We start from the raw sequence: 15,225 nt of genomic DNA on the forward strand, positions 1-15,225 counted from the left end.
AAATCAGAGCAAAATATTTTTAATAGATGTTTTTCTGGACCCCAACGTTTTTATTTAACCTAAAATTTTTCTATGAAATATTTGTGGCTGTTTGAAGTAAAAACTACGATTTTTTACGAAAAAAATCCGTCATTTTTTATCTGTAAAATCTCCCCAAAGTAAAAAAAAAACGTTGGGGTCTGGTATTTTGTATGTAGAAAATATGTTCCAAATTTGAAAAGAATCGGATTAGTAGTTTTCAAATGACGATGTCCACGTACTTTAAAAATGTGCTTTCGAGAAAAACGCGTTTGAAGTTTCTGCTCTTGCTTTCTTGCAATATTAGATAGGAGGAGATAAAAGCCTATAATTTCTACAGTTTTGCTTCAATTGACTTGAAAATTTGACACAACATTCTTGAAATGTTTTACAATAAGAAAATAAAAAAATCGATTTCTTGAAAGTGTTAGACCCTACACCACCCCCCCCCCCCCCTTAAGAATAGGTTTAAGCAGTGTATGCTTTACAATTTTTCTTAAGAGTTTAGATTTCTTCGATGAAAATATTGTTTGAGTTTTTGCCGAGACATTGTAAAGTCAATGGTTTCGCAGTGTTGATTGTAAGGCCGATGACATAGTGAGAGCGATGCGATGCGAATTGGCGAACGCGGTCAATGCGAACGCGGTCAATGCGAACTCGAGCGGCGGAACAAATTGACATCTGCTTCGCCGCGTTGATTATGTCATCGCATCGCATCGTATTCACTATGTCATCGGCCTTAGGCCGATGACATAGTGAGTGCGATGCGATGCGAACCGGCGAATGCGATTCAATGCGGCGAACCACATTTGATGAAAATGTATGTGAATCGCTTAAACCTGATATACTCAACGCGACGAAGGAGATGTCAATTTGTTCCGCCGCTCGAGTTCGCATAGGCTGCGTCCGTAAATTTTCCGTCAATTCGCATCGCACTCACTATGTCATCGTCCTAAGAGGCCATCATGTGATTTATTGGCACGTTTTTCGCGTAGTTTGTGCGATAGTGATTAATGAAAAGTAAATTTAAAATAAATTAAATTCCATTCGATTCAATAAAAGAAAAAAAAACATAAAAATTTTACATTGCTTACTTATTGCATCATTGAGATGGTGGAACTAAATATGTAATAAGTATTTACAGGAGAAAGTAAAAAAGTTGCCTAAAAAGTCTTCAACTCTCGATTCAAATAAAGAAATTACAAAAAAAGTCTTGAACTCATAAAATTCATTCTAAAGTTCTTAACTCATACAATCACATAATTCAACGATATTAACGCGAATGTTTCTAAGTTAAACTTGTTCACCTGGACCAAATTCTATTTATTACCTACATGTTTTTGTCAGTTTTTAATTGGTAGGTTTTTTTTTTAAATTGAAGAAGTTTTCAAATATTTCTTTTCTAACAAAAATACGAATCATAAACTCACGTTTTTGAATATTGGAACGTGATTGCAAGGTAACTTATAAATTCAACACCTTATACGATCGATGAAAAAAAAAGTCTCCTTCGCTGATCGAGCAGTTTCAGTGCCAGTGCCAGTTGAATGCTATTCCCAAATATAGCTTCTTCATACTTATATGGGCATGTTTCGTTCAACCTCACATGCGCTGAGAAGTAATCGACGACTACAACGAACTGGGTGGACTTGTAGCAGTTTCCGCCATTGCCTTGTGGAAATCAAGCACTTTAATAGCGCGCTTGATGAACTGAGCGCTGCAGAATCAGAAAGTCGTACTCGGTATTGGGGTCATGAAATAAACAGCAAAATGAAGGAGAGACAATCGGATAAAGTATATAGGTACTTGACGAATTCTCCTTATAGTTTAAATTTTTTTTTTTTTGCAGTTTCAATGCGACGAGGTTTGATTTTTGCTGCTGAGTATCAGAGCTGTGTTATAACCTAGTGGCCAATATAACTCATGCTCTGCTGATGATTGATGAACGACGGTGTTTGAACACGTGCAAGCACGTTTTGGGGTTTTTCATAAATATACATAACGATGTATTTATCCAACTTTCGGTGATAGAAACCCCAATTTTTACTACAGTTGGTCAAGTATCGGCTAAGTTTTATAAAGTCTGTCAGGATTAGTTTTATTCTTTATTTTTTCTAAAAAGGTAGGTAGTGTAAGGTCCTGCTTTCCCGTTTGAATCCGATTTCCGCTCGAAGATGTTCCGGCCGTTCCGAACACGCACAGAGACTTTTCCGAATCCCGTTCTTCTCCCTTTCTCTCCCTCGATCCATCTCCCGTGTTGCCAGTTCCCTTTTCCTTTTCCTACCACAATGCGCAAGGTCTGTAAAATAAACAGGTAAGTCAGTTTCATTCGATATGATAAATTATGTAGTACGAGATATGATTCTAATGTAGAACCGTACATCCCTACCTTTCATTAAAAAGAAATTAAAATCGAATTAGAGGTGTCAGTATGTCACGAAATCCTTCAATCGGCTTGATTCGATTTTCGTCCTTCTGGATCGTTCGTTCGCAGGAGTTTCTTCTGAGTCTGCCGCACTTATGGGATCTGGGTCATCCTGGATTGCTGGCATGATTTCAGTGGAGACGTCGCTGTTTTCAGATTGATGCTCTATACGTTTAAGATGCGCTACGCTCCTTCTGAACTCTTTACCAGAAGAGGTCGATCTAATCGTAAAATCCGTACCCTGCTTTTTTGTAACGGTAAACTCTTCAGGGGAAAAATCAGAACTAAGCTTATTGTCCTTCTTTGAACGCTTCGCCAGAACTAGGTCACCAATATCAATGCTACTGGATCTTGCCTTTCTACAACGATCAGCATACACCCTACCCTTTTCTTTCTGAATTCTGTCATGATCTCGAACGTCTTCGTCTACGGTTCTTTCAACAGGAATACAGGGTAGCTTCGTACGTAAACGTCGTCCGAACAACAGTTCCGATGGAGACTTTCCTGTTGTCGGATGTATTGCGGAGTGGTACGTAAGTAAGTAGTGACGAAGCTCCTTCCGCCAATTCTTCCCAAGCTCTTGTGCAATACGCAATCGTTTGAGAATAGAGCGGTTCTGACGCTCTACCTCCCCATTCATTTGGGGCCAGTAAGGAATAGTACTGTCCAGACGAATTCCCTGTTCCTCACAAAACAAACGAAATTCCTCGGATGAAAACTGAGGCCCATTATCAGCCCTTACCGAAACTGGTAGTCCATATCGAGAAAATATTATTAGTAATTGTTCAATTGTAGATGCTGTGGTGATTTCTTGCATCTCTACTACTTCGAGGTATCTACTGTAGTAATCAACACATACAAATAAATTCTCTCCGTCCGGCAACGGTCCAAGGAAGTCAACAACGATTTGCTCCCAGGGTCACGACGGGAGTTCCTTTCGGACCATTGGTTCTGGTGGACCAGGAGCGGAAACCAACGTGCATCCTCGACAGGCTTTGACAAATTGTTCAATATGTTGATCCATTTTTGGCCACCACACGTTAGCGCGTAAATGTCCCTTCATCATGCGCATGCCCGGATGACCTTCGTGAGCCAGGTGCAAGACGCGTTGTTGAAGCCTTTGTGGAATAACAATCCGATCTCCCCTTACCAACACATTATTCACGCTACACAGCTCTGTGAATATCGTCTTATAACTTAACGGCAAATCATCTGTGGTTTCCGAAATAAGTGCTTCGATAACTTGTTGAATCTCATCATCTTCCTTACTAGCTATTTCGATTTCTTGCCATGTCAGGGCGATTGTTTGAGCAGCAGCTGAAACAATCTCTCGAACCACAAACTCTTCTGCTTTGTCAAAGGGCATCGGAGATGCAGTGGACAGTCGTGACATCACATCGGCGATATTACACTGACCCGGAATATGGGTTATATTGTATGTAAAGCTTTGAAGCCGCAACACCCATCTCTCAATTCGGGCACAGGGACGAGATGCTGGAGCGAACAGGAAAGTAAGAGCTTTGCAATCGGTGAGTAGGTTGAACTCCCTACCAATCAGGTAGACTTGAAATTTTTCTACGCTCCATACTAAGGATAAAGCTTCTTTTTCGGTTTGACAATATCTTCCCTCTGTGTCAGTTAGAGATTTAGAAGCGTAACAAACAACCCTTGACTCTCCTTTCTTAGTAGTTTGAATCAGAACTGCGCCCAAAGCAACAGGACTGGCATCCGCAAACAACGAAGTTTGATCATCTGTTCTAAAAAATCCTAAGCAAGGCCTTCGATAATGTCCTTTTAATGTCATCGAATGCCTTCTCTTCTGCGTCGCTCCATCTAAACTGGTGTCCTTTCTGTATGAGTCGTCTGAGTGGTTCATCCATTTCCGATAGTTTCGGAATGAATTTTCCCATATAGTTAGCTAGTCCTAAAAAACTCCTGACCTCGCTCTCACTGATAGGACGACGGAAATCCATAACAGCATCTCGTTTAGCATCTGATGGCATTATGCCTTGAGAATTAATTTTGTACCCCAGAAACTCGAACTCTCTCACCCTTATTTTGCATTTTTCCCAATTGAGAACAACTCCCCTTTCTTTGAATTTTCGAAGTACCTGAAAACATAGTGATCAAGTAGATGGAATTAATAAACAAGGTCACAACAAACACAAAAGAAAAAAGTTTTTTTTATAATAAATCTGTTTATTTATTTATTTTTATTTAGGATTTCTGAACAATGGTTCAACATTAGCAGCCTACCTTATTCAAACGAATATCGTGTTCTTCAACCGTACTTCCTTCGACACCTACATCGTCAAGGTAGCAATAGGCGCCCTCACAGTCCGCTAATATTTCGTCCATAGTCCGTTGAAAAATCTCCGGAGCAGACACAAGACCGAAAGGAAGACGTTTGAAGCGGTAAAGTCCACGATGAGTGATAAACGTCATAACATTTCTTGTTTCTTCGTCCAGCTCTAACAGAAAAAACGCATCCATAACATCCAACACACTCCAAATCTTTCCTCTTCCAATCCTGGCTAAAACGTCTTCAATAACAGGCATCGGATGCCGATCACGGATGACCGCCTGGTTGACACGACGTAGATCCACGCACAACCTAGTAAAAAGTTAATCTTTAGACATCTTTGTCAGATGATTTTATTTTAATAAGCCACAATAGCCGAAAATAACCCCAACTACCTTATCGATCCGTTCGCCTTATTCGCGACTACAAGCTGCGAAACCCATGTCGCCGGTCCTTTCTTGGTTTCGATTATGTCTTGTCTAAGAAGCTCGTCTAGCTTCTCTGTCACTGCTGCTTCAAGGTGAATAGGCACTCGCCTCAACGGTTGAAAGATTGGAATCACCTTGGGATCCATAAGAACACGAACTTGAACACCCGATATCTTAGGAAACGGGGAACTCTTAAAATCCGATCCGTCGGTTACCTGGTTTACTTCCAAGCCGATTCTCAATATCCCTTAGTTCTTTGAGGTCTCGTCCCCCAACAGATTTCGTTGTCCACCTGCGACAACAAAGAATTTGCATTGATTTGAGCGCTTCCCGTATTTCAATGACGGCTTCGAACGTTCCCAGGATATGGAGTGGTTCATTGTTAGCGTAGGCCTTGAGGATTTTATCGCTACCTTTTTCACATTTCACTACGTTAACTTGTTGAGCTTTCAGCTTTTCCCATGTCTCGGACGTTAACAGGTTTACCTCTGAACCGGAATCAATGAACACTTCCGTGGCAACACCTCCAATTTTGCACTGAAATACGTTAGTATCACTTCCCGTGTAAAACGTATAACACACCCTTTTTTCAGATTCCGATGATGTTTTGAATGGTTCAATATCTCGACATGTTTTCATCCACCGCTATTGCGTCAACTTTCTTTGGAAAGTCAGGTTTTCGAGAATTAAAAACACGTTTTCGGCAGACCTTCTCAAAATGACCAACTTTCTGACATCTTCGACAAGGTTGATCTCTTGCAGGGCAGGATGGTGCTGTTGAAATATGCCCATGGCGTCCACAGCTATAACAGATAACTTCGGGTTCATTTCCGGTAGCTCTACGAGTGCCAAGAGCAATTTTTTTCATAATCCGCCCTTGCTGGCGTTCCACTTTTGGATTCCATGTTCCAACTTTACAGACCGATGGCTGTCCAATTTCACCATTGTTGGTTCCGACTTTGAACTCCTTTTCTTGATGTCGAACGCTCTCCAACGATGTTCCCATGGCCTCAATATCTGTCAACGACTGATCCTTCTCGAGAATCTTTCTTCGGAGCTCCGGTAAGTTGCATCCTCCTACAATTACATCGATGAGCATTATCTCCTCCAATACAATGCGAACCTCCTTCGAATATTTTTCGAACCCACAGTCCATCAGTTGTTGGCACGCAAAACGTAATGAGCAAAGCTCTCATTGTCACCTTGTCTCATTTAGTGGTATGAATAAGGTTTGGCAATTGCTTCGGTAGCTTTTACTTTGCTCGAAATCAAGCAAAGCAAAAGCCCAAAGCATTTGCTTAGTTTGGTATGAATAAACGTTTGCTTAGCAGATGTGTACTAAAGTCTTAGAACATAGCTTTTGCTTCGAAAAAAAAAAACTATCCAACCAGCAGAATCTGAAATTTTCTAAAGTAAAATGAAAGAAGACGATCAAAAAATTGAAAAGTACGGCTAAAATAGCCATGAAATCGACGGTGCGGGTGGTGGGTGTAAGCACGATCGGAAAAATTTAAGTCAATACATGCTCGCATGTTGATGTTTAAAGAAAATTGAATATTGTCAAACAAAAATTGGCCTAACTTTTTAACATTTATCATAAGCTCTCACACACGTTTTCGGATCGGGATAATCCGATATATAAAAAAAATAGGCAATAGGCGCGCATCTTAACTTAGATGTTTTTTTTTAAATCATTGAATTATACAAAAATCAAATAAATTTGGGAGATCTGAATTATGTTTAAAATTATTACAACTTTCTTCCAACTTCAAGCCGATTGGGACTTCTTCCACTGTAGCCGGATTTTTTTTAATTTGAAATATTTACTAATTGATTTGTTTTGTTGCATCTTAGACGAATCATTTCATACAACAACAGGAATATGAAAAAAGTTGGGTTATCACTTCGACTGTTCTTTATCTATGTTGAAAATGCCTTTTTAAATTGTATTGAAGTGTAATATTGCTAATTTTATAAATTCATGACGTTGTTGAAGAATTTGTTTATTGGAAAAGTCTGCTACCAAGCATGCTTAGAAAATAAAGTAATTGCTAGGAGATTTCTCGAGCGATTGCTTCAGATTTGGGCTTTATTCATACCGAACTAGCTTGTTCTAAAAGTAAAAGCTCCTGACTGAGAAAACAGCTGTCAGAAAAAACTTTATTCATATCAACCGAAGCAATTGCTTTCTGCGACTGCTCGAATGCTCGATTTAGTTTAGCAAAAGCAATTGCTAGGGGTTTTTCATACCACCTATTGTTCTCAACTTGTGCCTCTCCAGCACATCTTGGCGGCGCGGTTTGAAATAAGCATCCAAACGACTGATTGCTGTATCATACCAAGGTTTTTCCAACATGACAAAAGGGAAATCCTCGGTGCCTTCCAAACTTTTGTAAACCTTCTGCAATTGAGGGCCACCAAAGTGCAACATTTTAGAACGTTTGATTTTCTGGTCAGTTATTTGGTACGAGTCAAAATAAAACTCCAGCGAATCCTTCCACTCACGCCATTCCTTCGCCAATTTGCTGTTCTCGATTTGTTCACATCTGAACATAGGTAATGGTCGACTTTCGTCCATCTGAACCGTAAACATTTGGGGAATTTGTTCGAGCTGAGGGCTTTGTTAGTAAACAAACTCCACGAAATCCATAGTAGCCAAATCAAAATGGCTAAATCGGGAGTTTCTCATATTGTTACACCTTCTATATATATACAAACCTTGGTACTTCCTGTACTCTTACTAAAAGGAATAAACTCATTCAGAAACTCTGCAAGTGTCCTTACACTGAATTCAACAAAATTTCATTTTTTGAGGTGTGCTCTCAAACAGAAAACACGTCTGATTTGTTGGCAAATAGTGATTGTGGCTGCTTTTCTTATCATCTTCAACTCTGCGTATCACGCGAAATGAATATATCACTCATTTTGCTCCTCAATAACCAATATTTGTGAAACGAGCTCAGTGTTGTACTGTTAAAGTTCATATTTTGAACATCTGATATGTTTTGATCCACTCATCAAGTGAGGAGAACTCATGCGATTATTCTCACTAAACATAGTAGCTCTTACTGAACAATGATTAATACGTTTGCTTTCCCCAATAGAAACACCATTCGATAATACATTTCCTAATGCGCCTAGAAAATGTCGAGGAGAGCTTTACAACTTGAGAATTCATCGGTAATATAAAAAAATAAAAAGGAAACTTTTCCCTTAAACTGTTATCCTTTATATTTCATAAGTTTTCACTACATTTGATTTCCTTATAAGTTTCCGAGAATTTTCTTTCTTAATACGAGTCAATGTTTGCACTTCAAAATATTTCGTGAAAATAAAAGGTTTTTTCTATTTGTTTGAGCCCATTAAAAACGAATAACAACACTCATCCCCCTTTTAGCTGAGATGGTTCCGTCACACCCCCGGTGCAAGAAAAACTGTGGTGGGTCACAGCCGGTGAACCGCCGATCTGGATTGAAGTGAAGATTGTTCCAATGTGATGTGACGTTGACCAAGATACTTTTTGTTGAAGTAGTGGTTTGCTCTTTTCTATGGATACATTTGATTTCAGAATTTGAACATTACACCTAACCTCAAATTTGAAGTCATTCTTCCATCTGTATGAACTTCAATCAAGAACGGATGTTTGATTCAAAAATAATAACAAGTAAGTCACAATGTAAATAATCATCACGTAATGGGTATACGACTAACTTTCCTGCAATCGATAATTAATTCTGATATTCCGCTTATAAATGAAATAGAACAGGACGTGAATTTTGATTGTCATCTCACCTAAAAAGAAAAAAAATTTCGGTTACTTTTTATTTCACAGAAAACATCGTCCACTGCTCAATCCATCATGCCAATTAAGTTCACTTAATATCTTTTTTTTTTTTTTACTTACCGAATTTTATTGAACTCCATGAAATTTCAAATAGTTGAACATCACAATACTGTACAATCAAAAATGAATCAACAGTGTAACTTTTCCCCCGATTAAGCAAATTAAGCCTAGTCCACACTAGGCAACATGAACTGCGATTTTTGTTATGAGACGAACTTTGTTGTCTGTTGTTGTTGTTGGAAACCTGAGACGGTCTCAGTGTCTCCCGAAGAAAATGGAAGACGCTGAGACCGTCTCGAGACGAACCGTCTCCTAGTGTGGACTAGGCTTTACACCACTCTTAGCCAGTCGTTATTTAAATCCAGAAACAGAAAAAACTTTTCGCGATCCTCCCCGTTCACATTATTAAACACTGTTCTCATTTACTGCACTTTATTTACACATCATCCCTTGAACCGGCTCTGATACATTGCACACATGAACGAGTCTTTCGGTGGCCAAGCAAATAAACACCGATTTTTCACCCGAATATACAATGACAGAACCTTTCTCTAGCTATTAAATTCCTACGTAATTCTAAAATTCAATCATTTCTACTCACTGGTGTTCTCAAACTGATCCATTCCTTTTCAATTTTTCCTTTGCCAAGTTAAAAACTACAATTTCATAGCCAGAGATCGCCATTTTGTTTTTCTTTAGAGAACTAGCTTCTCACCAAAAACTATCTTTCAATTATCCCAATTAATCTCCTGTGGGCTAGAAAACTAGCTTACCTTGGATTCCTGTGGTTCCTTTTCACCTCGTCGCCAGTTGTAAGGTCCTGCTTTCCCGTTTGAATCCGATTTCCGCTCGAAGATGTTCCGGCCGTTCCGAACACGCACAGACACTTTTCCGAATCCCGTTCTTCTCCCTTTCTCTCCCTCGATCCATCTCCCGTGTTGCCAGTTCCCTTTTCCTTTTCCTACCACAATGCGCAAGGTCTGTAAAATAAACAGGTAAGTCAGTTTCATTCGATATGATAAATTATGTAGTACGAGATATGATTCTAATGTAGAACCGTACAGGTAGGTATATTGTAAAAGGTCACCTGAGCTAGGGAAGAAAACCGAGGGATGAATGACCCCTAGATGCTAAAATCCCAATGATCAAATAAATAAATAAATAAAAAAACAAGGAAAGAAAACTACACATCTGCTGATAAAAAAGTTAAGTTGTTCATTATCTACGTGTTTAACCTAACGTAGGTTTTAATTTTACTTTCAACATAAACTTTAAAAAAACGTTGAAAGATTTTAATAAACTTTCTTTTACAACACTCTGAGAAGTCTTGATGTTTGAACCAAAAAAAATTGATTTTAATTCAAAAAAATATTCCATTGAAACAATTTTTTTGATACAATGTATTATGAGTTTGATTCTAACGAAAAGTTTTTGAAACAAAGGATTTATTCTTTGAATTAAAAAATACTTTGTAAAAATAATGAAAAATTATTTGAAATTAAGGAAAACAGATTAGAAATAAAGGATTTCTTTATTTGTCCCAGAATCAAAGTAATTTTCCTTTGTTTGGCCACTAAACAAAGGAAAATTCCTTTGTCCTAAAAATCTTTTTCGCTGCATGAATATATTTAAATTCAGTTCTACTTTCAATGAACAATTTAAAGGATAAAGAAAACCCTACACTTAATTTTAAACATTATTTTTTTCCGACCATCGTTACGGTAATTTAGTACACGGAAAAAATGTGTGACTGTTCCAAAGACGTTGTCATGATAATATTACCATTTCTGCGTTATAGTATTTTAAACCACGTAAAGTATAACATCGATTTGGTAAAAAAAACATTATTGCATTTACTATGAACCTGATAATTTTCGATAACTCTCTATGTTTGTGGTCATGATAATATCATCATAATTTCTATTACATCTACCGTCTGCATAGTTATTAAAACATTGTGGCACCAATTCCTATCAACAAAACATCAACATCTACATCAACATGGTAAACATTTTTGTTGTTTATACTACCCAACAAACCATTAAGCACTTTTATAAGCCGAAATATGGATATATAGCAGCACTTGAGTGTCTAATAGCCGTAAAGTATGTTTTTAAATGCTAGTTAGCATTGTGAGAATAAAGCAGTGAAATTAGCCGTATATAAGTTTCTTCTGCTGCTTTATGGCTTTGAAGCCCTGTTGATATTCTAAGGAAATGTCAAAGCCTCCTTGCGGCTTTCAAAATGTCAAGTTGAAAGCGATGAAAAAAAAAAAAAGAAAATGAGGAATAAAAGAACAATTTGATAAACAAACATAAGATTCCGGGATCGGATTGAAATTTTAATTGTATATTTGAGTGTCGCTAGATTTTCTTCGGAAGAAAGTTTCCGGATAGCGAGGCGCAGGTGATACAGGAGCAGCGGATTCCGGTGTATCAGCTGGATCAATCAATGAAATTTCAAAACCCTGTGTGTTTTATCGGCAGCCGGTAGGGGAGGTAAATGCTACGATTGTGTGGATTCAAAAAACAATCAAAATTGGTCCTAGAAATCGAACTCGGCGAGAGGATGGAGGAGCCTTTATTTCAGCTTGCTGGTGGTTCGTCGAGGAGTCATCCGGATGCAGTTCTACAAGCAGTGAAATGTCGATAGAGTGTATACCGAAGGTTTAAAAATTTTATCGCTGAAGAACAAAATTTCTATATTTTGCCTGAATCCTTTTTTTTACTAGACCAATAAATAAAGTGTTGATTGAAATTTTACAAGTTTCATCATTTCAATGTCTTTCTCTCACTTTGAACTACAACAAAGTTTTTCTTTTAAGAATGCCACATTTTCCAACATTGAAGCAATAAGTCGATAGGTCATGGGTGAAAGGCGCCGTCAAATGCTCGTAAATTCCTAGTGGTCCAACAGGTTCTGAGGGTTCTGAGTTCAATTCCACTATCATCTCAATAGCGTGAAAATAAGGGGTTTAAGAAAGATAGAAAACAAAAATTCCTTCTGGAGGAAAAGGACAAAAAAAAGCGAGACAATATTTTTTTTTCAATTTTTTGACCTGTCATTTTTTTGACATCTTCTCATGGGCGTGGTTCGAAAAGTGGGGGCAGGCTTTATATCGGCCGATTTGCAGGCCAAAAGTGGCATTTGAATGGCCCTTGAGTACAACACACGACTATTAGGCTCTGTAAGGTATTTTCTATAGCCGACTATAGGGCCGAATAAGTGCCATTTTTTACGGCTTAATGGTTACTTGGGTAATTAAGGATCATACACGGATAAAAAAGTCTACTAGTTGTTATACAAATTCGTAAGGTTGCCTCTTCCATGCCAATGATTTTCAATTCAACGTACCGTTTTACTTGATCAACATCCATATCTACGAAGAAACCAGCGTTGCTGTAAAGTTGTTTTGGCTATCTAAGATTTCTCATCTGCTCATCGCTAATATGGCGGATTTGGCTATTTCCAACCCCCTGGCAACTTAACGTTTCCCATACAAATCGCGTGTGCCAGTTTTTTCTGGTTCTCTGTGTGGTAAACATACTTCCGCCGGACCGCCAGTTTGTCAAGATCACCATCTTTTCTGCCAGATCGACGATTCCGCAAGCCATTCTCAATCTCGTCACAAAACACCAGTCCTTCCGTGCAAAATTCCGAATGTAGAATGTCAAAACAGTATGCTCACTAGACTGAGTCAATTTAAGGTAATTTTTGAATTTCTCAAACCCTGGGGTCTTAAAAGCTTCGTTTTGGTCCAAAATTCATCAATGATTTTTTACAGAATTTTTAAGTAACGTTTACATGAGTAAATTTGAACTTTTAGGTTTGTATGGGAAAATTGAATATTTTGTACTGAAAAATCAACATCATTTGTGTTTCTTTTGTGGAACCGAGCCCGCTAATGGTTTTTGTGCCAATTTATAAATTTCTTACAGGAAATTTTCCGTTGAATAACTTTGTCGAATATCATAACTTCGTATCTTTTTAGACAAAAAAGTTATTAGCTTTTTAACAGTTGTATGTCTTTTGGCATTGATAAACGAGAAATTCAATTGACACCACTGCTGGGTGCCTAGCGAAGTATAAAGCCTAGTCCACACTAGGCAACATGAACTGCGATTTTTGTTATGAGACGAACTTTGTTGTCTGTTGTTGTTGTTGTTGGAAACCTGAGACGGTCTCAGTGTCTCCCGAAGAAAATGGGAGACGCTGAGACAGTCTCGAGACGAACCGTCTCCTAGTGTGGACCTGGGGGAGGAAGACTGAATAAAAAAAGAAAAAAATCTTTCAAACGTCAAATTTCTCTCATCAATCTACCGACCAGTGCGAAGGTTCAAAATTTTACTTTCTTATTTAAAGATTTTCAATTATACTTATTTGATGCTGAAAAGCACTTTTTTTGCATTAAACAATTATTTAATTAGGTTTTGTTTCACTCTGGCAAATTCTTGCATTTTCAGGTGTATTAAGTTGCTAAAATTTCGTGGAAGTTTTTGAAGCTGATAAATAAAAATTGTTTGATCAATGGTTGTTCTTAAAAATAGCTTAAATAACAGTTTAGATTTTGGGTAGTTCCCATGGACCGAACAACATTTTTGTATAGTTCAAAGTTTATATTTACGACTAAGTTGACAGACTGGTATTGGATAATCTAGCTGGTGTATTCGATTTCGATGTTTACTTTTGAATCTTCAGCAATTAACTCAGAAGACTTAAATGTGGCACCTAAATAACTGAGTTACATGACTCGCTACACAAAACTGATCATCTAAAGTTAAAATTTGAACGATTACAAATCTTTTCAACAATTGCTGGTTTTTTGCCGAACAGTAAAAAAACGATACAGAAAACGATACAGCGAATTTCAGTCTTCCTCCCCCAGGTGTGGACTAGGCTTAAGGCATTTCCCCACTTGTCAAACGACCAGCTGATTTCTCATGTTTACAATTTTCGGCAGCTGGTGGTAGGGTAAAAATAACAACAACACTACGCATGTTCAATGGCCGAATAGTAACGAAATTGGCGGTGCAATACCCAATAAACATTTTGACTGCTTAGAGCAAGTTCACTGGTTGAGATGGAGTTGGAAATTTCGATGGTTTACATCATATCACAACACATTTGCCGTCCACCGGTGTTGGGAAAATCTGATATTCGAACAGTTTCGCGCTGCAAAATTTATATCGTATAACACTTTTTGGCTGATGGTGATAGAAAATCATGATATTTTACATCACCGAGCAAAGTGATGGAAGCGGCGTTGCAAAGCAATATTCGGGAATAAAGCGGTATAGTGCTGCCACCTTCCATATGTTCAAAACCTCGATAGTGCAAAAAATTAAAATATTATTAAATTTGGAACTTTTACACAATATGTTATTGTCTTGCTTAAAAAATTAACTATATTGGTTAATTTGATATGGTATTTAAAAAACCAAAAAAACTTCTCTAAACTTACTGTGGGTTCTGGTCGCCTCAAGGAATGCTCTAGAGAATATGCTCTAGGGCGCACATAGCATAAGCTCACTTTCACGGCTAGGATTCACGTTTCCTTTCTGCGTTCTACCCGCCGACGGGCGCGACATCACGATGCGCGTTCAGTTGCTGAAAGTTGACTGAGCAAGTGAGGTCGAATGCGCGTATGAATACAACGACGAGGCACTTGATGACGTCAGGCATGGATTGAGTATATGGGCCTTTCATGCGCGTGAGTGGGATGCATGTAATGCTTCAAGATGCTTTACATACATAATGACAGATCATCATTGAATTCTTCTTAAAGAGATGATTGAAGAGCTATATCCTGTCATCATCAATGGAAAGAGACATTCACGATTTATCGACGGCCGAGGGGCTATCAGAGGGTGCTTTCGGCAAATGCTTGTTTTTAACATAGATTCTAACAGAACGGTTTATCAGCATTCCACATCCTCCTTCTACTCTAAAAAAAAAAACAAAAATGGAAATTTGTTCGGTGTTCCTTATGATTCTCCCCCTTCAAAAGAACATTCATGCATCGAAGTCACATTCATAATAACAGATTTCCTAGTGAAAATTTTGAGTTATTTATCCTTCAAGATGATTTTTGCGTTCTTGTTCTGTTCAATCAAAAGCATAGATCATAATAAAAAACGTGACGGCAAACAAATGTTTTAAACATCATATAAAATTTAATATTGATTGTATAACGCTTTCAAATATGAGT

General features: G+C 38.0%; 3 protein-coding genes across 3 annotated transcripts in view; 1 reads left to right on the forward strand and 2 right to left on the reverse strand.

The window, feature by feature from the left end:
- The window catches only part of LOC129749063 (thymosin beta), a 72,106-nt gene that overhangs the window by 33,524 nt on the left and 23,357 nt on the right, over positions 1–15,225 (forward strand). The gene's annotated exons all lie outside the window — the stretch shown is intronic.
- On the reverse strand, positions 2,445–3,260 carry LOC129737692 (uncharacterized). The gene has a single exon (XM_055728852.1). The coding sequence runs from the start codon at positions 3,258–3,260 to the stop codon at positions 2,445–2,447; it is 816 nt and encodes a 271-aa protein (XP_055584827.1).
- LOC129737693 (uncharacterized protein K02A2.6-like) lies at positions 3,363–5,398 on the reverse strand. The gene is made up of 3 exons (XM_055728853.1): positions 5,141–5,398; positions 4,700–5,057; positions 3,363–3,854 (listed from the first exon to the last, which is right to left on the reverse strand). Exons 1-3 carry the CDS (start codon positions 5,317–5,319, stop codon positions 3,363–3,365), a joined length of 1,029 nt encoding a protein of 342 aa, XP_055584828.1. The 5' UTR covers positions 5,320–5,398.

Source organism: Uranotaenia lowii, chromosome 1, assembly GCF_029784155.1.
Source record: "Uranotaenia lowii strain MFRU-FL chromosome 1, ASM2978415v1, whole genome shotgun sequence".
NCBI classification, from domain to species: Eukaryota; Metazoa; Arthropoda; class Insecta; order Diptera; family Culicidae; genus Uranotaenia; species Uranotaenia lowii.